This window comes from Physcomitrium patens, chromosome 25 (genome assembly GCF_059467195.1).
Source record: "Physcomitrium patens ecotype Gransden chromosome 25, ASM5946719v1, whole genome shotgun sequence".
NCBI lineage: Eukaryota > Viridiplantae > Streptophyta > Bryopsida > Funariales > Funariaceae > Physcomitrium > Physcomitrium patens.
The window spans coordinates 14,649,041-14,676,375 of record NC_143434.1 but is presented as its reverse complement, the minus strand read 5'-3'; the positions used below and the strand labels follow the sequence as shown (position 1 = coordinate 14,676,375).

The 27,335-nt window shown below is 38.1% G+C and overlaps 4 protein-coding genes across 5 annotated transcripts; 2 read left to right on the top strand and 2 right to left on the bottom strand.

Annotated features, from left to right (window-relative positions):
• The first annotated feature begins 433 nt into the window (after window positions 1–433).
• On the top strand, window positions 434–3,436 carry LOC112277463 (uncharacterized). The gene is made up of 3 exons (XM_024509830.3): window positions 434–1,832; window positions 1,963–2,285; window positions 2,408–3,436. Exons 1-3 carry the CDS (start codon window positions 1,498–1,500, stop codon window positions 2,833–2,835), a joined length of 1,086 nt encoding a protein of 361 aa, XP_024365598.1. The 5' UTR covers window positions 434–1,497; the 3' UTR covers window positions 2,836–3,436.
• Window positions 3,437–4,212: 776 nt separating this feature from the next.
• LOC112277464 (putative protein phosphatase 2C 57) lies at window positions 4,213–8,621 on the bottom strand. Of its 2 annotated transcripts, none has more exons than XM_024509832.3 (5): window positions 8,275–8,621; window positions 6,830–6,896; window positions 6,538–6,705; window positions 5,953–6,164; window positions 4,213–5,211 (listed from the first exon to the last, which is right to left on the bottom strand). In XM_024509832.3, exons 2-5 carry the CDS (start codon window positions 6,830–6,832, stop codon window positions 4,611–4,613), a joined length of 984 nt encoding a protein of 327 aa, XP_024365600.1. In that variant the 5' UTR covers window positions 6,833–6,896; window positions 8,275–8,621; the 3' UTR covers window positions 4,213–4,610. The 2 variants fall into 2 exon arrangements, with proteins under 2 accessions (XP_024365600.1, XP_090103596.1); XM_090247470.1 differs by lacking the exon at window positions 8,275–8,621 and adding an exon at window positions 7,774–8,019.
• Window positions 8,622–11,280: 2,659 nt separating this feature from the next.
• Window positions 11,281–21,361, bottom strand: LOC112277599 (putative NAD kinase 3). Its single transcript, XM_090247409.1, has 16 exons — window positions 21,176–21,361; window positions 17,718–17,829; window positions 17,469–17,485; window positions 17,019–17,095; window positions 16,693–16,824; window positions 15,655–15,799; window positions 15,297–15,444; window positions 14,923–15,140; window positions 14,677–14,793; window positions 14,350–14,444; window positions 13,640–13,746; window positions 13,285–13,358; window positions 12,886–12,964; window positions 12,342–12,658; window positions 11,899–11,988; window positions 11,281–11,679 (listed from the first exon to the last, which is right to left on the bottom strand). Exons 1-16 carry the CDS (start codon window positions 21,359–21,361, stop codon window positions 11,461–11,463), a joined length of 2,133 nt encoding a protein of 710 aa, XP_090103535.1. The 3' UTR covers window positions 11,281–11,460.
• Window positions 21,362–22,401: 1,040 nt separating this feature from the next.
• LOC112277178 (cytochrome b561 and DOMON domain-containing protein At4g17280) lies at window positions 22,402–24,875 on the top strand. The gene is made up of 4 exons (XM_024509236.3): window positions 22,402–23,091; window positions 23,211–23,638; window positions 23,750–24,004; window positions 24,092–24,875. Exons 1-4 carry the CDS (start codon window positions 22,785–22,787, stop codon window positions 24,428–24,430), a joined length of 1,329 nt encoding a protein of 442 aa, XP_024365004.1. The 5' UTR covers window positions 22,402–22,784; the 3' UTR covers window positions 24,431–24,875.
• The last annotated feature ends 2,460 nt before the right edge of the window (window positions 24,876–27,335 follow it).

Below are 27,335 nucleotides of genomic sequence, written 5' to 3'. Positions count from 1 at the left end.
AAGTGTGGACCCAAATTTACACAACTCAGATTTCTTGGCGCTGGAAGTACTGTTGATGTGGTTCCAAGGTTCATCAACGGGTCCACCAGGGAGTGTGACCTGGGTACAGAGCCGAGCCTGAGGCGCCGCAGGATGTAGTAATGCTAGGGAATTATTGATGCTCAGGGGAACAGTTCCGCAGGCGAGATGGGGAGGTGGGGGTGGTGCCGGATTTAAGTAAGTCCCACTTGAGCAGTCTGGCCTTAAACTCGTATAATTAGCGTTAAGTGATGTATGCAAGCAGAATTGCGAATCAGGAGGGAAAGCTCGTCTGGTTGCGGCACTGTTCATCTTGCAAAGGTGGGAATCTCCTAGGTAACCTCTGGCACGCCCTCTGCGGCTTCCTTCATTTATAAACAACTGCACCAATCGTGTGGAGCGTTGTAGGTGGGTGGCTTATTCATGTCGGAAGTGTCCTGCCAGCTCCATTAACTTCGCTGCTTGTGGTTGCCGCTCCGTCTCGCTCTCATGGTCGAGAGAGAGATGACTAGGAAAGGTTTTCCCAGATTTAGAGCAGCCTCGCCTCTGGACGTGTTGACCGCACCTGCAGTCCCCTCCCTCCCAGCGCAGTAGAGATAAGGTGTTATCGTCCTGCCACGGCAGTTGATTGATTAGGAATAAGTACTTCAAAGCTATAGAACTGCTTTATGTGCTGAAAGGGTAGCCTGTTAGTCTCTCTATCTGCACATTCGTGCCTAAGGAATCAGCTGTCGAAGTGTTAAGGAGTGGAGGATCCGGGTGATCTACGATGACGTAAAGTAGAGGTTTGGAGGGCGATTCTGCACTCACTCAACCAGAGAGAGACAGTGTTGTTTACCAGAGAGATACATGTTTCCTGCGTCTGAGCATCGGTGTAAAATTGTTCAATTGGAGTGGGGATAGTAACTCAGCAAAATCTTACCGGTTTGGGTTTTAATCGTTCTATCATTACATTGTGATAGAAATGCGATATCCTCCCACACAACTGGACACCCAACTCTTCATGTTTTTGTTCCCCTGTTTGTGCCGAATGACCTTCCATGTACGGTAGGTCTTATCTTCCCTGATCGCAAGGATTGGGGGCACGTGTTCGAAGATTACTTTCTCATTTCAGAGTTAGATTGCATTCCTACGAGCGAATCTTCAGCGACGAGGGAGAGAGAGGTAAAAAAAAAACAAAAAAAAAAAAAAAAAAAATTCTTACTGTTAGGATGCTCCACATACCAGTGAAAAGCATTGACACTTCAGCTGAGCAGTTTTCTACAGACATTGTGATCTGGTTTGTGCATCGTACACTGACTCAACGAACAGCTAGTGAAGATCAGAACGGCATCAACCAGGACTTTTGAGAAGGGTTTTAGATTCAGAGCAACCTCAACAAGAAGGATACGCCCAGTATTAGCCGTTATAAGACTAATCGCTTGGGACGCCGGTCACTACCCCGGGGATTTTATTGTGTGTCGCTCATCATCGCGTGCGATGCCGGACCAGGACCGAAGAGCCCAGTTTTTGCACTCCCTGGGTCATGGTCTGGAATCTGGAAAGCGGTGTTCCAGTTGTCCAGCCTTCAGGGTAACCTACCAAGCGGATTGCGTGTGCTGTGGGCGCAAGGTGGACCATCACGAGTTTTCCAAAGTCGATGCAGGCAAAGCACCCATGAATATGAAACGAGAGACTTCCACAGAAACCTATCCTCTGCTTGTTAGCCAACCTTTAGCTCAAGGAAACCAGGCTCCGCATTGCCGGAGGGCAGGCAGGAGACGACACAAGCTTTGCTCTATTCCCATTCTAAGAACTGCCAACAGTTTCCAAAGGTAGTTCACTTTAATTCCCGAAGCTTTTCAGCATGATGAGATATGTATTCAGCATTTCATAAGTTCATATAACTTGGCTTCTTCCTTAAAGTTTATTTCTAAAAGATTTGGTAATTGGTTCAATGAGCAGTCGACCTTGCGCCGAAATTGGAGATCGGGTGAGATCGATGACCACGCTTTCAGGCGGCTTCAAGAACTCAAAATTGATATCTCAGCAACCAAATCAAGTAGTAGTCAGGTCGTCTTCGTCGCGACTGAGCAAGTATGTACACCAAAGGAACTTAGGGAAGTTGTCTGCAGTGAAAGTTGGTGGTCACCATGAATTTAGAGGAGTTCGAACGCGCAAAGGCGTCAAGGGGTTTCTCGTGGAGATTCGACCTCCAAGGTGGAAGAGGACTATCTGGCTGGGCACCTACAGTACGGATGTTGAGGCTGCAGGAGCTTTTGATGCTGGTGAGCAACTTATCATCGAAGTACAGATCCCTTTAAAGAAAGCAGCTTTTATCAATTCAAACAATAGAAGTTGTGAATCCTGATGCTTTGCTGTGAATCTGTTGTCATGCTTCCATCTTTAGGTGTTTTCTATACCAACAAACCTGACAAGAAGTACAATTTCCGTGATTTGGAGAGAGAATTTCCACCGCTGCCGCCTCATCTGCGGCTAGACAATGCTGAAAGCATGAACGAAATCAAGTGCTTTGTTCAGAAGCAAGCTAAAGAAGCAGCGGCGGCAGCCCGTCGGATGTGGAATAATGGAGTTCAACTGCATCAGGATGAATCAGTTAAGGAGATGTCAGAGGCTGAAGTAGCAGACACTGATACCTCCAATGAATCTTCCGAGTTATCTAGCCTCTCTGAAGATCTACCTAAAACTGCTGAAGTCGGATTTGAAGGTGAATATGGAGACATGCCGCTGGACATGGAATACCTCCGAGGCGCACAGGAATCAGATGATTGGATAGACGAACTAATGCTGGAGCAAGACGGCCTGCCGCAGCTATGAGCCCATAAGAAACATCCAGTATCAACCAAGCGTTTGGCAACCTTTCTTAACAGTACCTCCAACACACGAATCACGGAGTCCCCGCCGTCTCAGCGCTGCGTGGTTGTACCATCCTATCTCCATGTTGTTTAGAGTGAACCATAGATTCGGCATCACCGTTAAGCTTTTCCACGTCCCGTTTAACTGCTTAGAATCAACCATCGTTCGGATTGTCGCATGACAGCTCATCGTGTGGACATGAGAGAGCATGCTGAAGTGTTCCAGGTGCAACACAGGCCCTACAATGCATTAATTCACCTGTGAATGGTATCATCCAACATGAAGCTCATGAGTTGATCGCACAGGTTATTTGTAGATCCACAGAATGTGTCTTTAGAGCAACACCTACTCATGATAACAGGTTATCCATCGTAGGCTGTCCTGTGTGCATAGCACATTGATGAGAAGATTTAGCAGACTCATGAATAACCGAATCATTATAATCGCCTCTCTACGTATATATATATATATATATATATATTGGTACATACACACTCCTAGTACCATTCTCTTGGACTGTAATCATTTGTCATCTCAACATTGCTCCGCTCTCTCCAGTGCATGTTTAACTGTAAAGATGCTTAATCTGCTCGATTTCTATTTTGGTTCTGTTACAGTTTGTAGTTTGATGGTATCCATCATTTGAATGAATGGGTGAAGGGGTTGAGTGTGGTGCTTAAGACATGACACATCGTGTGGACATGACGCATCCTGCTTATACTCAGTCAATGTCACTACGTTAAATTATCCACCTGTTGAGTAAATGGATAAAGGTATCACTATCTTACACTTTGTTATCTTATTTTAGTTGCTGAAACAGCCTTGAATGCTGTAGTTAATTGTAGATTTAGTCGGGATTTTGGACAATATACCTATGTGACAAAGATGCAATCGTTTGAATCCTAGTTTGGCAGTTTCTGACAACTTGCATGGTACTTGTGCCATGTGAGAGTACCATGGCACAACGATATTTTCAGCACATCATCACAAGCTTCCAAAACTGTCCTCCCACTGACCTTGCAATCCATCAATGCATTTCACCCTACTGTATTTTAAGATAACCACACAAATTAATCTCAGGAGTGACAAATATTCATGCTAAAGTGTTGATTGTAAGATGAATTGCACTCCAACCAAGGTGGCAGAAACGGGGAGCAGTCGCGAGGATGATGGGCGTTTCCTGCCAACTCTTGTTTCCCATTGAAGAAAGACCTGGTCCACATTTGGATAAACTACACAAACAAGCATTTCCGGTAGAGAACAGGAAATTGAAGCACCCTATGTAGGTATGGACGCAAATCGGAACATCTCAATGAAGCCTCCGAAATACACTAGAAGTCGTTATCATGACGAGGCAAAAGCTAGCCTCGTTCCTGCTAGATCAAAGCATGCCAAGACATTTACAGGAGGCAGAATCGACCTCCGAAAATGTGATTATACCAGCTTAACCATATCTGTGCTGGGGTCACAAATGTTTCTCAATGAGTGCTTAGATATTAAGCTTTCTCATGTGCGCTACTACAACACCAGAGTTCTACTCTAAAGCTTAAAAGACGCCTACAATGTGAAATACTTTCTATCTGCGACAGATCGTTATTTTTGACAAATCCCTACTTAGGAAGTCCATCTGACTTCGTTCAGACATTAAGTTCATGTCTTGATCTACGAGTTAAAACCTCAAAGAATCAGAAAAGATACTGAAACAATGCTGGAGATGACTAAAGGAGTTCGAAGCTTCAGCAATCAATTCTGCGATATGCGTTCGAAGCTTCAGCAATATCAAGATCCTGTTGCAAGGATAACATACTTTCAAGATTGACTTTCCTGGTTGTTGACCTCGTCTCCACGACTGTAACGTCTGGAGGGGCCTCTGCTTGGAAACAAACTGTGATAACTGTGATGTTGTCTTGGGCATTTCGCTTCAGAGCCTCCTCTACCAGTGCTTTAGAGCATTTCTCTGGATCATTGTGCTCCCTTAACTGCCTACGCGCAAAGTCAATAGCAGCACTGCTAGTGAACACTTCCCACAAGCCATCACATCCCAGAAGTAAGAACTCATCATCTTCAGAGAGTTCCAATGTCTTAATTTCAGGCTCTGCAATCACAGGTCCAGTATCGTTGAGACCCTTTACACCTTGCATGTGCCAATCTCCAATTGCGCGGGTGACTGTCACCTGCCCGTTCACGTATCCATCGCTAGTTACAGTCCCCCCTGCTAATTCAATGCGCATCCTTTCACCCTCAGAATTGGGAGCATGGTCGCTGGACAATGGTACCGTCTTGCCCCTCCTACATAACACTGCCCGACAGTCACCTGCATTCGCCACCAGCAAGTTCCTGAAAATTTCCCACATCCCTCAATTTAGAATATTTGAAACGGCTCTCCTCTTGAAAAGATAAACCTTAACAATGGGCCATTTGCGAACCTTAAGGTGTACTCTCATTATAGGTAAGAACATTGGTAAGCCGATGGAGCACAGATTAATCTATTTTGTGGATTTTTATTCGCTCAGACTCATATGCTCTTAATTAGATGATAGAGTCCTTACATAATAAAGCGTTAAACTAAATAGGGACTATATTTAACTAAGTTGAGCTTCACGGGATGCTGTATATCTGAAGATTAGATGGAGTGGAATCGAGTATATTTGATTATAAATAAACAGGCCATGATGGCCATTATAGATGCCTGCTTGTTAACAGTAAGTGTAACTGACAGCATTAGAATAGATCGCATTATTGACTAAAACAGATGGTAGTAGTATTACGAAAACCAGATGGGCAGTTCAAGAACCATATGCTGCCATTAAAGTAACACAAAAATCATCTCCAGCATCTACGAAAGGATTCTAACCCGGAGGAGTATGTTGAGGGAAGATTGAACTGCTCTATCTGTAGGCATTTGCTGAGCAAGTGCTTGAGCATAAGGAGTCATTTAGACTTCAGTTCTCGGAAAAAATGACATGAACGTTGCTAATAGGATGAGCAGATCATTGGTTCGCCTGATAAGACAGTAGTAAAAGTGGGCGATTGATAACTTCTTCACTTTAATGAAACATAATAAAATAAATAAACTACCTGGATTGTAGAAGAGCGATAAGAGCAGTAGTTCCTGAGTGAAGATTGTGGTCCTGTTGACAAGCTTCCAAGAAGTCCCTATCGAGCCTGAGGAACTCTTCTTTCACAGCCTCCTCTACCGACGTAGGGAACAGTGCATTCTGAAGTATGAAAGACAGCAGGTTCTCTTTTGCATACAAAGCTGCCGCACTGCCATCATGCCCATCGAAGACCTGCTTGGTCATCAATAAAACCACACAAGCCTGCTCAGCTGAGTAAAATTGACAGTGATTTCAAGGCGTTTTCATAAGTGTAACACGGCAATGAAGTAAAATACCAGTATAAATTAATTAAATCCTCCAAACATTAATAGAGAACTGTTAACTTATTGAGCACTGGAGACTCCCGGCTGATTCTCGCACTCTTCACGATGTTCTCTAGCGTCCACGATTTAATATTTTGAGTTCATAGGCAGGAACACTTTAACGATGAGTCGATATAAGTTAATAGAAGTCTACGTCGAGCACCATTTGCTCAGGGTTTCCGGCTACAATCACAACACTACGAGCATCCTGTGAATCCGACAAGATTGATAATCACACCCACCCCATAAAATGCACCCCGAGATCGCAGCTGATCGTGAAGATCGTCTATGCAGATATGAGCATCTTCCAATGTTTGCCTGATGCCACGGTCACTCCATCCTCCAGACCGGTAAAGCGGAAAATATACGAGATTCCTACCCGCAGTTGCTATATCTTGCTCGTTATGCACCTGACAATCAGGCCCTTGCCGATAATCAGTTTTCATCCACAAATTGCTGAAGGGTTAGAAGGAAAAAGAATAAGAAAAATACTGCAAGCGTAAAGTGACGAAATGAAGATGTAAAAGCGAGTACCATTCTGATCACACTGAAATCATATCCACAAGAATATCACTCTTACAAGTTCGCTTTGAAGGGTAAACTGCATCACAATCATGACACAATGAACAATTATGAGAAGCGGAAAAGGTGCTACGGCGTAAAAACAGCCAGTTCACTGATTATGTAAACCATACCCGTCATTTATCACAAGTGCTCCCTGAAATGCGTTACATGAAAGAACTACGACAAAGGGAAAGAGACATACTTCCCAAACCATGGAATACTCACTCAGAATGAAGTGTATATTATTTTTTTAAATAGAAATAAAAATACATTAACCATTACGAGCTTATGCTGCGATCTGCAACCCCGATTACACTCACAGTGCGGATTTCGAAAATTGCTTTTCAAATGTAACAATAAAGATATCTGAAGTCCCAAAAGTGCTGCCAAAGCCACAGTACTTGTCGACAAAATCCCAGACACAAACACGTGAAGGTCCTCGACTGGCAAAATCATCAATTGGAGGATTCTTTAAACCCATTTCCATTTCCCGAAGAAACAGCCCATGATTTCAACACACATGCACCGACCAAATTGCAAGGGAAAACCTGTTACGAGACCCAACGTTCACTCAAACTTTCTCATCATTACCACAAACTGCAAATAAGAGCCATTTGACCCGAATCTCCACATCAACAAGAATCACTCTGCAAAGAATTTCGTGCGCGCGGGTAGAAAATAAAGAAATAAATGAACGCCTACTGCTCAGCAATCGATTTTGATGACCAGCTTCGGATAAAACGATATTAAATTCCCTCCAAGAATAAGTAAAGCAAATTGCAAGCCACAGATTTTGATGCCTAAATAACAATCACAGTAATAATAATAATAATAATAATAAACGAAACCCTAAATTAATCCAGTGAATAATTCCTCAAAGGTCCAAACATGCGACCCCCATTGTTGTACTCTACCGCATAAGGTAGTGGTTATCAGGCGTTGACAGCCCTACAGTACCCAAAATTTCTTCCCTCCCAGTTAGCTCAAAAGCAGAATCAACCTCTTTGAATTTAATTTAAAAACTCCACCGACTAAAATCAACTCAAGGTACTCCAAACCACGACCGACCTAATCTCCATAACCTGGAATTTTACCCCATACGCAAGCCAGTATTTTTTTTGTTTCTAGTAAATAAAAATACGAAAATGCCACTACACCCTCAGTCGTCAATACTATAACTGAGGTCCAAAGCCTACCACACACCGACACCCGAAACTCCGAACTTTGCTGTGTGCCCCCAGGACGGTTCTCCTCTCAACCCTTATCACGATACAATTCAGTCCGACCCACGAAGCGAAAAAGAAATTTACACCGAACCCACAAGGAGAAAAACAAAATCGAGAGGTAATAACAAATCACAGCGGCCTCCCAGCACGGCACCGATTTCCCCTGATCCACCGCGGGCTCTGACATACCTGCAATTCCGGCCAAGTGGATAACGAGCACACACGAGAGGGGGTGCGAGGCTAGGCTATGAACTGAGAGAGCCCCTCGCCACGGCTTGCTTGACAGAATGGGAGACAGGAGAGGAAGATTGCGTCGAAGCCAGGGATGGTCCCTCCCTTAGGGATTATCGCGACGCCGAGATGAGGTCCATCATTCAGACTGCAGATGGATTGCGCACCGCAACAGCAACAACAACAACGCCGTAAGCGAGGCGGAGAAGACCACTAACAAACATTGATTTTAACAAAACCAGCCCTGAATTTCCACCCGCCGCGAGCCTCGCAGTCTGCGCGTAATGTCTATCAACGCGACAGCTAGTTGTTCGAAATCCTGGGGAATGTACCCGTATCCTGTTCTATTCGTATCTCATATGTTTCAATTTTTCGTACTCGATATAATATACGGAGAATCTATCGTATTTTCTGACATTCTTGGAAACCACGATATTTAAATGATGCGACACGTGGCCGGCGTTCAGGCGCTGATATGTTTTACCTTGTCTGGGGTGTGTGGGGTAAAAGTATGTGTCTACTTTCCCGTTAGGGGGGAAAGTGGAGGTTAACTTTGTTGTGTTTATTTTTTAATATAAAACTCAAAGAAATTTCAATATTAAACAACTAGAAAATTTGGAATTTTTTTTAAAAGATAAAAAAAAGTGATCATTATTATATTCTAAAAAATAATTTACATATTGTTTATTGAGCTTTTATTTCTAATTTTTAACACTATAAACGAGATGAAAGATAAGTATAAAATTTAGACAATAGAAAGATTCTTTGTGCATATAGTCCAAATAATACTATAAGCATGTAAACAAAGTTATATGGTTAACATGTACATATATTAAAAAGAAGCAAGATAAAATATGTAATGAATAATAAAAATTAAAATTAATAGTTTACAAAAATTTAAAATTTATTTTCTTTTAAAAAATGAAAAGAAAAAAAAAATAGACATCTATAAATTAATTTTAAAATATCTTTATTTTATTGATTTATTAATTTTATTGGTTTTTAATGATTTTATTTTTATTATCATTAGTATAAATAAATATTAAAATTAATTATAATTTTTATTTTAAAAAATTTAAAAACATATGATTTGTATTTTATTAATTTTTCTATTAATAATTTTATTTTAAAATCATTCTACAAAATATCCTACTTAATAAAATTATTTTCTAAAATGTTCAAATTTCATTTTAAAATCTTCACTCCTTGCTTCCCTCCTCTTCTTTCTTCTTCTTTTATTTTATCTCTCAACATTCTTTACTCTTTGCAAATAAGAAATTTTACCATTTCACAATTATGAAGTATTAATGAGTTTTTAAATATTTATTTTAAATTAATTTTAAAAATCAAGAAGTTGAAAAAACAAATTATTATTAAAATAAAAAACTACTATCAAGGACATGAATCACAAAGAACCAATAGGTCAATACACTCTTGTGTAACTAGAAGAGAGTAGATAATCACTCAAAGATGGTATAATATTAAAATTAGAATAGCTATTAGCAAAGACAAAAAGACTAGAAATTTTTGAAACAAAAATAGAAACAAGTAAGGCATTGACAAGAGTAAAGAAGGCCTCATTCTTGCCTCTATACATACTATATAACTAGGAGCTACGTGATAACATTCTATAGAACATCCAATACATGTCCAACTTGAGGAACGTGTTTAACATGTAAGACAAGTTTCCTATATATGTGTCACATGACCAACTTGTTGGCCAAGATTTTAACTTAATAATCATCTACAAATATGTATAAAGTCAAATTTGCCTTTGTGGAGCTTCTAAAATGTTTCTCCATAAGATATTATCAAATTTATTTACTTACTTCTATCTAATTTATTTTATCTAGGTAAATATGTATGTCTATGATAATTGCTAGGTAGAAACCTTCCTTTTATTACGTGGACACCCTCTATGCCACAACAAAACAAATATACCACTACTATAAGTTTTTTTTAATAAGTTGGATACAAATGAGGCAAAAATAATTAAAAAAAAAAAAAAAAAAAAAAAAAAAACAACAACAACAACAACAACAACAACAATCCATAGCATATGAATATCAACAATATAAAACTAAAATAAATAAATAAAAAAGAGTCTCTACATAGTGGTTCTAATAGGTGGATACCTCTTTTTTATTGTTTTTATTGTTTGCTTTAATTAGCTTCTGTATTGCTAATATTCATGTGTTGTGGATTATTATTTTTGTTTTGATTTTTTTAATATTTTTTATTACTGTCTAACATGTAGCAATGGTGTATTATTGATGTGGCATAGGAGAGGAGAAGATGTTGACAAAGTAAAATAAATAAATAAATAAATAAATGTCAATCTAAAAGTTCTTTTAAAATAACATAAAAAATTTAATAACTAATGTTATATAAGATTTGAAGAAAAACTAAAGAACATTTTGAAGTAATACAATGATGATGATATCATAAATTACATCTAGAAATATTGAGATTACAATCAAGATAAAAGTTAGATTTTGATTTAAATTTCAATAAAATATTATTACAAATTTCATAATAACAATTTTTTTTGGATCAATTATTCTACATCAATACATGGTTATATGATGGTACAACATACGTGTAAGGTTTCAAAAATTTGATGTACATTATAAATATAAATTACAAAAATAAATAAATAAAGGTTTCAAAAATTTGATGTACATTATAAATATAAATTACAAAAATAAATAAATAAAGGCTTCATATATAATTAAAAAATACTTTATTTTATTTTAGATTCTTGTTATTATTTATATTTTAATTTTTTTTAGAAACTCTTATAAAAGTAAATTATTTTCCATCTAAAAAATATTCAAAATTTTAATTATAATATAACCAATACATTATGGACAATTGTAATTCTAGCAATTCAAACTTTACAACAGTAAGCACTTGACCTGGCACACTATCGCTACACCTCACGGTTTTGCAAAACACAATAAATCTAGGCAAGTTACTATCTTTCAACCACAATAAAAAGAGATTTCAATGAACTAGTTGACCTAGTTTGCAAGTTGTTATTATTAGCAATTGAACAAAATCTCTTTAATATTCATGAAGCTTACTCGATCTCCAGTCAATGGGAATTCTTCAAGGAAAACAAGAATCATATTTTACAGTATACTAATTGGATGTAGGCCCTTCAGATCCCTGCCGCTTCCGAAGATTCCAGTGCAAACCATCTCGAACACTTTGAAGAAAATCTGTGGTTGATTCAATATCACATGCTGCAGGAACGGGCCATGCAGACATGTGACATAACAGTGCATCACCTTCATTCAGCTGTTGCCTATCCTTTCCATCAAAACTTGCCCAAGCTTGTCCCCTACTATTCCGGGGCACCTGCACATTACATAAGAAACATTTGTGTCAAACAATTAATCCAACTAAAATCTGCTTGTCACAAGCTACAGTCTATATTTAGAGCGATGCACCAATCTAAGATATGTCATTCAGATAGGTCGTGTTACCAACAAGAATTGCAGCTGCTGCAATAACATCCGTTGCCCGGACTTGCAGTGGAGAACATTTCACCAATGAAAGTTGAACAAATAAACTTACCTGAACTCTGATTGTCACATACTCGGGCAAAATCAGAGGCCTGAAAGATAACGAGTGGGGACAAATTGGTGTGAACAGAATTCCTGGAACCTGCAACATATGACGAAGAAAAGACGTTACATCTTAATATAGATAAACATAAGACAGAAATAAATGTTTATCAGAGCCAATTCTGATCTTTCGTTTCCAACCAACGAAGGTGCAAATAAATAAGAGAACCTGACCTGGCTGCTATATATTCCATTGCAACCAGAGCTTTGTGGATGTTTGATATATTGTGCTGATTTGCTATTCAACCGTATGTATGCGTAAATGATGTCTGTTCAGCTGCAGTTTATATGGTAATCTAGGTTTCAAGCAACGGGACACAGCATAGCCGTCTGGGAAAAAGAAGGGAAATAAATTGTGTACAATTTTATTCGAATTAAGTTATGAGCACAAACCTGAGGGTGAACCATAGAACCACCAGCAGCCAAAGAGTATGCAGTGCTTCCCGACGGAGTCGACAGAATAAGGCCGTCTCCTTGGACGCTAGTGAGGAATATGTCATCACAGTAGCATTCCAGATTTGTAAGAAACGATGACATCCCTCGGTCAATAGCAATCTCGTTCAACACCAGATGGGTCTCTTCACACGGATCATCACCTTCTTTCACCGCTTCTGGGTTCCGGATAATTTGACAATGAAGTCGATGACGAAGAGTAATATACACAGGGCCTTTTATCAATGTTTGCAAACAGTCTTTATACCGATCACTTCCTGTAGATTAAGGTTAAGGATAAACGGAAAACTAATGCAGGCATGAGAAAATAAAGATGAATAAGTTTAGGGTGGGAAATTGAAGATACTGATTCTAAGCACTGATTTTGCTGCAGAAAACTTCACAGTGGAACGCATAGCATCTGCTAAGAAAAAGACAGTGGCACAAAACAATCTCACAGCTATCAAGGACAAAACGAGAAAACTAGTTTTATAAAATAGGATACGAAATGGTGTCATAAAACCAAGAGAGCCCATAGAGAAAGATACGACAGGAGGCACGGGACCCTTGAACATATTCGCAGCCTACACACAGCATCATAGTTCCATCTGGTTGAAGTGAACAGAAAAACGTGTTGGCGAACAAGATAGTTCATAGAAGCAGAATATAGAGTTCTACAATAAATACAATAAATGCAGGATTGATGTAAGGTTACCCTTCTTGAAGCATCAAAAACCATCTCAAGCCCATAACCTCCGCTTTAAAAATACAAGATCTGAAGAATGATTGATAACACGAGCACACGAAGGTGCAACAAAAAGAAATAGAAAAAACTGACAATGCATACCCAAACTTGTATCACAGAAATTTTTCACAAATATGTGAGATGGTTTAAAAAAAATACCCAGAGTACCGTCCCATCACCGCCCAACGTAATTACCAAGTCCACTTTAGTATGAACCTCATGAACTTCTTGCTCTATGAGGAGAACCAACCAACACAAGAGTGTAAGCACCATATGCACAAGCATGTGAGTTAGTCCAATCATGTCCAGAGACGCTGAATTTGTAGACAGTAGCACTAACTGTAGCCCTTGTACGCGTTAGTCAGATTTCCTTTCATCAAAGAAGTTAATCATATAAAAAAAATGACTGGAAATTGATGGTCTTCTGTAGAATAATATGCAGGCCCTTGATCCTGAACTCACGAGTAACGACTATCTAGATAACCACGTTCATGATCTCCACCATCATACGCACCTGTTTCACAAGCTTGAACGCAACGGAAGTAGGAACTGTCATCCAAAAGTTCCCTTTTCATAGAAGGCTCTACGTATACTCCAATTCCTTTTTCCTCCTTTAACCACCTACAGCAAGACAAGTGCATCCGGGAGTGAGTAATAGGTCACTACTCCAGCTATAGGCATTAACAATGCTTCATGATTCTACATGTGGCAGGAACAGGATGACAAACCATCTATCCTGAAAAACGTGATTCCTTTCCACATTCACTAGGGTCACTGAACACATCGTGCATGGTCCTCCAAAATTTATTGAGACGTAGCAAGGTCGCAGCGAACCGAGTCGTAGCTATGATGCAGTGGTAGAGAATTCAAGGTTGTTTATTTGTATATCAGTTTGTATATATTTTGCCTCGGATCAATCAGGCTCTACAACTACCCTACTTTTATTTTCACTAACGTACGGTAAACACCAGTTGCTAACGTTTTAATTATAAAGCTAAACTTGAAAGATTTTGTTACTAGGTGGCAGGCTCACGGTGTGTGCAGGGGGAAGCTAGTTGATTAAAATGTTAAAAATATCAGTTAATAAAATAATTTTGACATCAGAAACACCCACTTTGAGCAAACGATTATAAGTACCAGTTGAATTAAAAATCGAACCAAATTGTTGTTAGCATGCGTAATACAGCCTCCCCAGCAACTTATCGCAGATTGGTAAAAATTCACCTGATCATCTCTTTGCAGATGGCAGTGACGTCTGAAGCACTGGGCTTGCACAATATAAACACCGACTGAGGAGGAGAGTTCCACACCAGCGTTATCTGAAATAGTTCACGTAAAAAGTAAATACGATGATTTACAAATTAAAAATTAAAATCCTCGCTTAGACATTGAAATATTTTGGATGAGCTTCAGAGCTATACAGTTTTACTAAACATACAATTTGACAAACTGACTATGCAATACGCTTCCATCAGTTTCCCGCAACTTGCACTAAACAACACAAGGCATGGTGGACAAATACCCTTAACAAGACAAAAGCAAACACCATACCTGTTTGCTACTCCGACTAGCTGTTGTGATATTTCCACACTCGAAGGACACAACATCATGCGTGTGATTTCTTGAATCCTTCTTGCCCGCACAGCCCCATTGTAATCTGAACGACGCCTGTAAAAAAACAAACAACAGTGTCATTAGGGAGACGTACCAATGGACTGAAAGGTTACTTGAAAATAGAGTCGAGAAATTCATGAACCAAAAAATGGAGATGATATGGAACGTCCTACAAAATCTCACCTTCTCTGCGGCTTGTGGTGCTCGAGTCAACAGCGACATGTTGCTAGTTGAACCGCTGTGACTGCGCAATATTTGTTGAGTGCAGATGCCTTCTCTCTTGCAACACTCAGAATTGCTATGAGGAGGCAACCATCCATTCACAGAACCAACTGGACTTTCTTCGCCATTCTCAGGGTCCGATTTCTCTGAATCCAGCGGTTCAGCTGGACTCCAAGAATCTGATCATAGAAATATATTTAGAATACTAAAGTAATGAGCTTAAATAATGGGAACTGTATTGAATCTTCACAAATACACAAGGACGGCTACTGTTTTCAAGCAAAAACACTATGAAAGCAGGCCGCTATTGTAGGATTCCGGGATGTTTGACAAACCAGGAGGTGATTGGTCTATGTACTGCTCTCTCTTTTTCTGCTTCTGCTCCAAAATAGCAGCCCTCAGATGTTCCATCTCGTACTTCCGCCTCCACTCAGCAGCTTCGTCTAGAGCTCTAGCTTTACTTTCAGATACCTGCCGAAGGGCCTTTTTAACAGCTACAAATTTCAAAACCATTGTAAGAACCCTGGTAGATAACCTACACAGAATAAAGGAAATTCTAACAAGTAATGAACAAAACATAATAATCTTAAAATAAAAAAATGCAAGCTAGTGTGTTTGCGGTTCATGTGAGGTTGCCGAAGAACATGATATACAAACTTCATAAGATTAAAAAAAGAGGTATTTGTTCTTTACCTCGCATGGCCTCGGAAAACTCAACCAGGTGGGCGTCACCATCTCCAATGCTTGTTTCCTGAAGGTGTTCTTCCATTGAGCGCTGGGAGCATGCATGAATCGAACCATTCTGACGCTTTCCACAATCCAGGTCCATCTGTGGCAGCTGCGAAGCCAACACATTCATTTTGAGAATGCACAAGTTGGCCCAAATAATCAAAAGTGTCTATGATCAACTCAATGCTTTTATACGATACTGCCTTAGTTCTCTTTGTATTACTAACAACAGTACAAATCGTCTCGTGGAAGAATTCTTAGGAAGTGGTGATGGTTGCAGTACGTCCGGCAATAGTGAATTCTCGAGTTCTGGAGCACCTTAGCTTTATGAAAAAAAAGTCTGGGTAAACAGAGCACTTCTTCTCTTAAATTCACTTCAGGTTCGATTTAAATGCCAGAATGTAGAAACACCCTCAATATATATAAAGCTCAGCTGCTGGTCATGCTGGTAGAAACATGATCGCATGTCATCAACATTTTTATGGAACTTTGAACGTATCTCACAATGCATATTTCAAAGAATTTTCATGATCACTCTTCCTCAGTAGCATCACAACACTATAAGTCTTTGAAAAGTCAAGCCTATTTTCGGAACACTTGTTTCCTTTGAATAGTCACAATAGTCGTCTTGATCAGGCATCCAGTTTTTATTCAAATGACTCCAAGTTCACCTTCTGGCATTAAGTCTACACCGATATTCACTACTTCCATCAACCATTGTGGGAAAAAAGTCCGTAAGTATACAGAAGGTTGTGATAAGCTTCTCAAATCGACGTTAAAGCTTTCAAAAACAGGGCCGAAATAAAAGCAGAAATTCTTTCCATGAAAATCAAATTTTTGAATTCACGTCCAAATTGAACACTGAAACTCTTGAAGGGGGAAAATCCGACGTACATGGCTATCCCTCAACCCCCAATGTAAGGGAAAGAGATTACTGTAGCCTTGCTAGGCTAAGAAAAACGAGTACAAAGAAGGTCCAGGTGGCAGTATGAATTTATGTACCTAGAAAATTCAGAGAAAGGGCCTGCACCAAAAAATGTACTCCGCCGTCTCCTTCCCGACTGGCAAACACCGTCCAGGCCGCAAGCTCCAAAGGTTAAGTACTCACAATCCAGATTCAGATAAACGAAGTTCCTGCATGGTTTGCAAAAAAGAAAACAATCATGGATACATAAACTCGCTATCATGTCCTGAGAAGCCTTAGAAAAGAAATCGCAGATTGGTCACGAAAAAAAAAACACACACAAAAAAAAAAAAAAAAAAAAAAAAAAAAAAAATGCGCCCGCGGAATCCTGAAAAATTCTGTCGAATGCGGCAATGCAGCTTACTGTGAAAAAGCCGCAACCCTCTGGCAAGAGCATGAATGGGCATGCAACTCAATGAAAGATGCGTTTCCTCCAAGTATCTACCCAAGGGTGAATGACAGAAATCCTCGAATCCCAGACCAATCACATCATCACTAGACCCCAATTGAGTGAGAAAAAAAACCCTAAATCTCTTTGATCTCACGCAATGTGGTTCAGACCCAACCCGCCACAAAAAAACCCACCCAACAATCCCTCGTCCTTAACCAACACCAACCTCACCACAAATCGTCAACTTCTCGCATCATCACCATCATCTCAGTTGCAGACGGACCAAGTATAAAAACCCAAAAAAGAATGCGTTCGCATACTCCTCAAGTTACGTCTGCATGCACTTGATGGTCGGAACCTCCAACCCAACAACGCGAAAGAGAAAAAAAAAAAAAAAAAAAAAAAAAAAAAACGAAGAAAAACCCGAACTGTAGCACCCCCTGCAAAACAACCCAAAAAAAAGATGAAAGAAAAATGCTCAGGAAATTGGGTTTTGGGTGACGCAATGAGAAGGCACCAACCTTGCACTGAAGGCCAGGAATCAAGCAAGCAAGCAAGTAAAGCAAGACTTGCCAAATTGCACTGAAGGCCAGGAATCAAGCAAGCAAGCAAGCAAGCAAGCAAGTAAAGCAAGACTTGCCAAAAGGGGTGATGGAATTCAGGCTTGCTAACATTCAGCAACTCGCCGCGGCAGACCAAAAAAAGTGGCTCCAGGGAAGAGCACCTTTTCGAAGCACCGCGAAAAAGCAAAAAGTGGGGAATCCTGCCAAGTGGCACCTCGTTCCTGACGTGGCAGTCCAGATTAGCATGTAATCTGTGTGACGTGGAAGTCGTAGCCTAGTATGCGCTGCTGTGACGTGGACAGTCTCTCCTCTTGCGTTGCTTCCTTTCGATTCCTTTTGACTCTAAAATTTAACTTTAGTAATGGACTTGACCACTTATTTATACTTAAGTATATGACATATATATATATATATATATATATATATTCAAATCAATTGGAGTAAAAATTATAATCTATCTTCAAATCAATTGGAATAAAAAAAAATTTAAAAAATATGCTTTTTGCAATGATATAAGTTGCTCATGTTGCATGTCTTCCACATGGTGCATGAAGATATCTTGTCTTTGTTGAATTTTAGTTGTTCATTTAATGTTTTTTAAACTTTGGTAACTGTCAATTCTATAGGATCTTAAAGACTCAAATACCATGCCCAACACAACAAAGGTTCTATTTTGAGGTCATATTGTTGCTGCAAGGGAGTGGGTATGGTTATTATTTGTGACTGTTGCGGTATTTCATGTTGATTCTCTTGCAATTGTTATCAACAACTCAACATTGTTAATTTTTTCTAAATTTGTGTGGATGTTGATTAAATAGATAAATTTATTAAATAAGCATATATTTAAGAGAATGTTGAATAGATCCACACTTTTACTAAATTGACCCACTCATCCTAACTATCATGAAAAGAAAAGAAATGACCTCTAGATTTATTTCTCTATTATTGGATTTGGAACCATTCAAAACCAACCACATTTATCATAATTACCATATTCTTCATCATGGGTAGGTTGTTTTAGTAAAAATCTATATCTATTTAACATTCTTCTATATTTATGATAAGTTTATGTTTATCTTTATAACTAATAAAAGATATACTTCTATTGCATTTATATGATAATGACAAGATTTAATACAAAGTTGTGGATTGCAAACAAAACAAAAGAATTGGAAGTATTTTCACCTAAACAAATATGTGGTCTAATTTTTCATCAATTAACTTGAGATATTTTGATGTTTCAATTAGAAAAAAGATGTAAGTATTAGATATATATATTATATTGGTAGAACATTCCTTTTAATTCTTACCAATATGATGATAAAAACTTATTATATTAGCAACTTAGAAGATTAATACATTGCATGTGGTAAAATTCACAATGTTGTTGTAACAACTTATATTGCTTGAGTAAATAGATTTAAATTAAAGTAAGTAGAAATATAATAATTAGATTATATATGTATATATTGAATATTGAAGATTTTTTCTAGAAGTAGATTGAATCTACATGTATTCATAGATGCACAATGTACTTGTAAATAGAAGTTATCTATTGTCTTCTCAATTCCTTTTTCTTTACTTTGATCATAATTCAAGACTCATTATTTCCTCTATACTTGACAAATACAATTCTAACATTTTCAAATTATATCTATTGTCTCATCTTATTTCTTTGTTTGATTGAATACACGTGTGTTATTTTATAAAAAGTCTTTGATAAGTATTGTTAATAATTGCAAACCTACTACATACAAAGAATTGTATAAAAAGAAGTAAGATCAACCTCTTCATATGCACAATATGACCAATAAATAAATAAATAAAATAATATAAAATTTTATCAATGTCTTTTTAATAATTAATTAATTAAAATTTATTTAATTTTCATATTTAATAATTTTTTTCTTTTAAAAAAACCAGCTTAAAATATGTAAAATTATTAAATAGTTTATATTTTATATTTTTTAAAATAAAATAATATGTAAATATATAAATATATTTTAAATATAATATTTTATCTATATGGATTTTAAAAAAAGTATTATTGTAACTTATGTGGCTTTTATAACTTCTAATTTAAGATTTTATTTCAATATCTATATTTATAAAGAATTTAAAACTTAACTTTGATTTAATTTATTTATTAAATAAAAAATATATAACTATTTAAATAATCAAAATAAATATCCACATATATATATAAATATTCATTTTTTTTGTACAAAATAATATTTATATGCTACATATAATTTTCTATCTTTGCTATAGTATTGAAATAAGTATAAAATTTTCTATAAAAGTTTATTATCATTTTAATTTTTAATGGCATGAAAAAATTATTGATTTTTGTTTTTAATTATGTTTGATTTTTAATTTCTTAATAATGATCAGATATAGTTTCTTATTATCAAACTTATAATTAGATAAAGTTATATATATATATATATATATAGGGAGTTGCTAAAGTCACACCTCACATTACCATATCATGATTGATTCTATCTATCTCCATTTCCATTGACATGAGTCCCTTGTTTCGGACCCTTGTGCTTTGTTCCCTATCTTCCAAAATTAATCATCACATGGTTTGGGAGGTGTGGCTTTAACAACTCCCTATGTGTGTGTATATATATATATATATATATATATACGGAACATAATTTTAGGTTTAAGTTATCCTTTAAGTAAAATTATTTCATCATCAACATTAAACAAAACATTGATGCACAAAAACAAATTAAAAGCACAAATTGAATCAGAATTGGAACTCAATCTGAAATGTGTTTGTATCTAAAATTAGTTACATGGGTTCTTGGTAATTGATGCCTTGATGTAACACACTTACTTCACAGTATTCTAAAAATGATTAATTCTTTAAAACTGTATTTAAGGCGATTAGAGAGGGGAAAAAAGAAAAAGAAAAAGAAAAGCATAAACATAAATATAAACAATTAGAAAAACTATGAATTTTTGTATACAGGGCATGTCTAAAAAGTATAAACATATTACTTGAAAACTATGCAGGTTTTACAATCTGTGTCTACTTAGGTGAAAAATTTGAAGGCCCAAAATGATTATCAACCACCAAAACTGACAAATAGTAGTCAAGTTTGCAATTCAGCACCAAAGAAATCAACAACTCAAATTCAAACTATGAAATCACAACCATCCATGGTGGACCCTTGCACAAGATTGAACACTGCTTTGCCAAAAGATAAACAAACAAACAAACAAAACGAATAACTAACAATCAGAAATATCTTCAGGGCAGTAAATGTTTCCAAAACGAAAGATGTGGATTTACAAAGACTAGGGTCGTGAGCTACGCGACACGCGTCTCCTCTCTCTGTGGTTGTGTAGAATAGAAATAACTGACACCACGGTGGACGCCGCAGCAGCGAGACCAGCACGCATCATCAACAAGCATGTAACGTGACAGACTGGGTCAGTGAAGAAGAGAAGACAGAGTTATATCAGAGCGTGAGGTCATACGCGTGAGCGATGAACACAGCTCTACTAACTTACTCAGCTCAGCAGAATCCCTGCAGGTGGGTAAGTTAGAACCTTAACTTTGGCTGTGGCCATGGCATCACACAGACAGCGCCGCTCCTCACCACAGGTAAAGGCACCAGCAGCACTAGATGCAAGACTTTCGATCCTCTTCCTGAGACCTACGCCGCATCCGGACCATGAAAGCTGAGTTGCAACTGAAGCCACTCCGATTTCGTGCGTTGGGGCAAAAAAAAACATGACCTGTCATGTCGCCTTTTGGTGTGTGGGGCAGTGGCGGGTGTGAACACTTGCACCTCAGTTCCGCTGCTGATGACTCCTCCATGGTGGATGGTTGAGGTTGGAGTAGATCTTTGCAGGGTCGTTTGTGACAGGTCAATCTATAACTGTCAAGTGCTCAGATATTACACTTTCGAGGAGTATATGTACACAGCACTAGCAGATTCATTATTGGGAATACAGCGTTTTTCTCGTACTAGATGGATGTAAACATGGGATATTCGTAATTTTTGGTGGCAGTGGAAACAAAAGATGGAATAATGCTCATGGACCTCCAATCACCAGACAAGTTGATTGTGATTATCAGTATTATTGCTATTAAATAAAAACGGATGAAGTGCAATGAGGGTTGGAAACGCTGTGGGTTGGTAAGGACTCCTGCATGTGTTGTCCTCAAGAAACGGGGTTTCTGTTTATGTGTGTGCCATCAATATTGTTAAAAGAAAATAAAATGAAATAAAAATAAAAATAAACGGAAAAGACTACAATGAGAGAAAGCACTGTTGAGGCTGGTGGAAGTCAATATCAGCGGTTTCTTCATGGGTACACGACGGTACTGATCGCCGGCATAAGCATTCAATGAGTACAATTACCTTTACTGCAGATCAATTCGTCACCACTGAGCTTCAACCTATCGATGTCCAATTCATTTATTTCACCTCCAACTGTTCATGAGGCCACTACACAGCTGCCTCCTGTTGTTGCTGACATAATTCATGGCACCTGTCTGCACCGATCTAAAATGGCTCTGGCGGTAAAACAGAAAAAATTCTGCACTTGATTCAGTGGCTTACGACTTTGGCATGTTTCAACCGGTATGAAAAGCCCGACTTGTACGAGTGCTAGTACTACTGCTGATCACCGGTAGTACATGTGATGACGTTGGCAAGAAGAAACAGGGGCCAAGCCCACTTACGGTGTCAGGATTGGTACGATGTCCAAAGCTTGCATGTACACCTGAATTTCCTCGAACCGGGCTTAACGAAGGCGAGCTTGATTGCTTGGGTCTCGAATGTCAAGCTTCTGTCGATCTCAGAGAGTCGCCATCACCGCTTCTCATGAAGCTGGTGGTTGTGTAGTCCTGGCCTGCACTTACAGCGTCACACTCTCCCGCTTGACTGTTCATTTCCGGGAAATAAGAAACGAAAAATTAGGTAGGTGGAGTTTCTTTGTGAGCAATGCCGCGTTCGGCGCTGTACCCCGGTTGAGGTTGCTCACTGAAGGCTACACAGTTATTTAGGGTCCAATTAGAATCTATGGACGTAACCCGAAGCTGTTTAGAGGTCTCCATGAATGGTCTGTTGTGCTATGAACGGGCCCAGCCAGGTTGTCTGAACCGGTACATAAGTCAAAAAGCAGTGAATGTGTGCATTTTGTGGGCCATATGTTTCGCGCTCAGCACGTATCTAGTTTGTTTGGGGTTTTGAGAGATCTTAGCCTGCATTCCGATGTGAAAATTAGCCACCAAAGGATTGAAGCTAGCATGATGGAGCAGCGCGGAATGCGAAATTTGGTCTTATTGTGTACATTGATGTGTGCTGCTTTTGGGGTGGCTCTCTCCGCCAAGAGTTGCAACTTGTTGAAGAGCTCGAAAAACGGCTTTAAAGCTTGTCAGATGCTGCCTAAGCTGTCTTCCACACTGGCGTGGACAATTCACAACGAAACCAACAAGATCGACTTCGCCTTCTCCGGTAGGTCAATGAATTTTACACTTCATCATATTTGTCACTGCAATTACGCCCTCTAAATTGTCTTCCGAACAACTCTTTCAAGAGGCGCCAACATTGTGACGAATGTGATCTATATTCAGGCACGGCGCCGGTTGCCAGTGGATGGGTGGGGTGGGGCATCAACCCCACCGCTGCGGCGATGGTGGGAACCCAGGCTCTAATAGCATTCCAGTCAGGGCAAGGCGCCATAGTGCACAGCTATGCCATAACTGGACCGATAAAGGGCGGAGCGCCTTGCGTTCCGGGAAACCTCAGCCTGGACTTTACAGGAACATCAGTCGAAATCAGTGGCACAGAGATAACGATCTTTGCAACACTGACCAAGAAATCGAATGGGTCCTGGACAATGAACCACGTCTGGAACGAGGGATCTACTGTGGATCTGGACACGAACGCCATCGGACCTCACGCCATGTCGGGCGACAGTGTGGCCTCCGCGTCTATCATCAACTTGGAAACAAACGAAGCATCTGGCGACGTCGAGCTCCCTCACCAAAAGCTTAAGGATGTAAGCCAAGCACTCTCACAGATTATGCACCGACCATTTTATTTTATTTTATTTTATTTTTTATTATATTAATCAATCATAACTTGCACCTCGCCATTAAAAAATCTGCAGAGACACGCCATCATCAGTGCCGTAGGATGGGGCATGCTGCTTCCACTGGGAATAATGGCCGCCCGTTACTTGCGTCCTCTCTCACAAGGCAGCTCCGCATGGTTCTATATTCATGTGACCTGCCAATGCACCGGCTACATTCTCGGCGTGGCGGCTTGGGTGCTAGGGATGAAGCTGCACTCCTACAACCATGGTGCAGTTCCCACCAAACATCGCAACATCGGCATCAGCATCTTCGCAATGGCCACCCTCCAGGTGAGATCAACGTCTCCTAGCTCGACCCTATGCAGCTTGCACTTGCCCCCAGAAATTTTCGAGCTAATTCCATGGCAATGCTCGTAGGTTACTGCGCTAGCTCTGAGACCCAAGCCAGAATCGAAATTACGAAACTCCTGGAATGTGTATCACCACAGTATCGGCTACGCCATCATAATCCTCATCATCATCAACATCTTCGAAGGCCTCGACCTACTGCGACCGGGGGTCAAGTGGACGAACACCTACATTGTGTTTTTGATAGTGTTGGGGGTGATCAGTCTGGTCCTGGAGGTCATCATATGGAGCATGTGGCTGCGGCAGCGGTCCAAGAGCAACGCAGACCCAGTGCACGTCGCCCTAGGGAAAGCCATGGGCTCGAACGCGTACAGAAATCCCGACCAGAAGACCATGGATGTTGTTTAACCCGTGGCTGATCCTGTTTCTCAGTCATTAAGCACATCGACCGAAGACTCGAAGCACTCGCCACCATCAGTGCAAACTTGCAAATCTCTCAGGACTTTGCATCAATTGTGTAGATCCTAATGTAGATCCCACAACCTCAGCCATTTTTTTGTATTAACCATAAGGATTTGCAAGTTCTAGAACAGCACTCCACCATTTCCCGCTCCTGGTGTCGATGCGGCCGTTAAGTGGGTTTCCAGTTTCCGGATTCTTTCGTGACTGCGACGACGATCTCCTTCGATCTTGCTAATCTTTCTGCCATTTTCGATAATCTATCTGCGATAGTGTTCTTCAGGTCTTAGTTGAAACATTCAACTAGGTTGTGTGAATGACCTCATTGAACTCGCATTCTTCATACAACGCTCCTTGCGATCTGACATCCAGTTTCGGAAGCAATTCTTCTAAATCTCCATGAGAAATGGATCTTATTTCTGTGGAAATGAATGTACATTCGCCCTCTTTCTTCATCGAACTAAAGCCTCCTTGAGACGTCACAGAAGATGCTTGGTCAATGTTGAAAGGTGTGTTTTGATTTGGGAAGATGAGTTGAGAAGAGAGCAGAGGTTATCTTCTATGGGGTACAAAGAGCTTGTGGCTTGTCTTGTGTATATATGTAGTGTTCCCCACATAAAAAAATGTTATTTTAATAAATGGTACTTGTGTTTAGAGTTGAATAATGAAGTTTCAAAAGCCAAGTGTAATATTACACTTCTTTGTGATGATTGGAAAACTATTGATTTGCAAAATGAAATGTATGTAAGAGTAACAACAAAATTAAGTTAATTTTTTATACAATTAACTCTTTTCATATCAAAATGAATGTAATTGTATGTTTCTATTTATATAGAAATATACATCTATATATATATATATATATATATATATAATCTCAATAGTAGTATATAAGATATTGCTAATGCCACTATAGACTTTGTTGTTGCTATCACAATCTACCATCCACATGACATGTTATTTTGGTTTATTTTTTATTCTAATCAAAAATATTTTTGATATTTCTTATATATAATTATGATCATGACAAAATGGTGGTAGTAGAAGTAGCAAAAAGAAAATTTTGATTAAATTTTGATTTAATTTTTTATAGAATTTTAAGAATAGTAAGAAAAATTATAGTGGCATTGGCAATATCTTAATATAATTAAATTACAAAAGAATATTCATTATGATGCAATTATCAATATATCTATTAATGTTAGAATAAATAATTTTTTTAATATAAAAACCATAATTTTTTTTTGACACAACTAAAATATTGCTTTACTACAAGTAAGGACAAAAATACAAGTGTATTGGCCATGGTTGGCAACCACTAAGGATTTTACTAACTAATTATTAATATAGTTTAGTTTTATTTTTATTTATCTTATTTTATTTAATTTTAATTTTAATTTTAATTTTATTTTATTTTTAGGATTAGATTAACTAATTATCATATTAGAGCTTCTGAGATTCTGTCATGGACATACATATTTATTCTAATATTTATCCATATGATTAAATAGAAATAGATAAAAATAGATTTATTTCATAATATTATCTATAAAAGCTTCTTAGAAGCTTTATAGATGTTGTTCTGACTTTACATATATTTCTAGTTGATTAATAGGTTAGAAATGTGGTCTACAAGTTAATCATGTGTTGACAACTTGTGGAACAAGCTAACTATGTGGTGCACATATAAAAAACTTGCTTTGTAAGTTAAAATACGTATCTTGCAAAGTCAACACGTTTTTGAGGTCCTATATGACACTGCCACATAGCTCCTATTTAAGAGTATATATGGAGGTTATAGTGAAGCCTTCTTCACTCTTATCAATACCTTTCTAGTCTTTAGTCTTGTTTCAAGACTTTCTAGTCTTTTTGTCTTTGGCAATAGCTATTCTATTTAATACTATACTATCTTTGAGTGACTTTTTAGTTCTTTTGAGTGACACAAGAGTATATTAAGAATGTTTTTCTTCAAGCTTCATGTCCTTGATAGATTGACAAGAGTACTAACTTATTATTTTTTTCTTGTTGTAGAAATAAATAGATTATCCCACTTCTATTGTTATATTTTGAAGGTTGCGGATTACCAACCTTTAAACAAACTCTTTAGTTTTTTAACATTGATATTTTCTTTAAAGAAAGCAAATTATCCCTCTTTGTAAAAATTTTCATTTAATATTAGAAGTTATAGATTATCTTCTTATAATTTGACTTGTGGATTTATTAAGTTGTTTGAAAGAATATGAAATATCATAGATGCTATACTTGATGATAATAAGAATAGATTTATAATTATTGTTGATCTTTTAGAACTTATCAATATTTTTAGGATAGAAATTCATACACCATAAGGGCCAATTATGGAAATATTAATCTTATGTGTATAGAAGAAGTTCAAAGTGTATGTCAAGAAATTATATAGTTGAAGGAAGAAAGTAAATCAGCCTCACAACTAAATCTAAGAAGTTTTGCTTCTATAAATATGATAGGAATAAGAATTAGTATGCTTGAAAAGTTTGATGGAACAAAAGCAAAAATTCGAAGATTTTTGCAACAAGTGAAGTTTTATCTAAGGTTGCATCTCTTCCAATATTTTGATGGATTTACTCAAGTTGAGTTCATAGATGCACTTCTATCTGGAAGTGATCTTTTTTAGTTTGTACTTTTAATAGAAAATAATTCTTGACTTTTTTATAATTTGAATTCATTTTTAGAAGTATTTACGACCTTTATTTGGAAAAAGTGATCAAGAAAGAGTAGTAGAGACTAAGATCTTATATTTATGACAAGGATTATGATCAGCCACCATATATGTTGCTGAATTCCAAAGCCTTATTTGAGACGTGGATTGGAATGA

Bases quoted from the DNA above. Each gene is read 5' to 3' on its own strand.
- LOC112277463 (XM_024509830.3), top strand. From the start codon at position 1,498: ATGCCGGACCAGGACCGAAGAGCCCAGTTTTTGCACTCCCTGGGTCAT. The intron at 1,833-1,962 runs GTAGTTCACTTT...TTCAATGAGCAG, and splicing joins ACTGCCAACAGTTTCCAAAG to TCGACCTTGCGCCGAAATTG. The intron at 2,286-2,407 runs GTGAGCAACTTA...TTCCATCTTTAG, and splicing joins TGCAGGAGCTTTTGATGCTG to GTGTTTTCTATACCAACAAA.
- LOC112277464 (XM_024509832.3), bottom strand. The intron at 6,165-6,537 runs GTGGGTGTGATT...ATGACCAAGCAG, and splicing joins CTCGGGGTGCATTTTATGGG to GTCTTCGATGGGCATGATGG. The intron at 5,212-5,952 runs GTAGTTTATTTA...GGAAATTTTCAG, and splicing joins ATCGCTCTTCTACAATCCAG to GAACTTGCTGGTGGCGAATG.
- LOC112277599 (XM_090247409.1), bottom strand. From the start codon at position 21,361: ATGTTTTTTTTTGCCCCAACGCACGAAATCGGAGTGGCTTCAGTTGCA. The intron at 16,825-17,018 runs GTAAGCTGCATT...CAAACCATGCAG, and splicing joins AGGGTTGCGGCTTTTTCACA to GAACTTCGTTTATCTGAATC. The intron at 14,794-14,922 runs GTGAGATTTTGT...GTTTTTTTACAG, and splicing joins CACCACAAGCCGCAGAGAAG to GCGTCGTTCAGATTACAATG.
- LOC112277178 (XM_024509236.3), top strand. From the start codon at position 22,785: ATGTTTCGCGCTCAGCACGTATCTAGTTTGTTTGGGGTTTTGAGAGAT. The intron at 23,639-23,749 runs GTAAGCCAAGCA...AAAAATCTGCAG, and splicing joins CTCACCAAAAGCTTAAGGAT to AGACACGCCATCATCAGTGC. The intron at 24,005-24,091 runs GTGAGATCAACG...CAATGCTCGTAG, and splicing joins TCGCAATGGCCACCCTCCAG to GTTACTGCGCTAGCTCTGAG.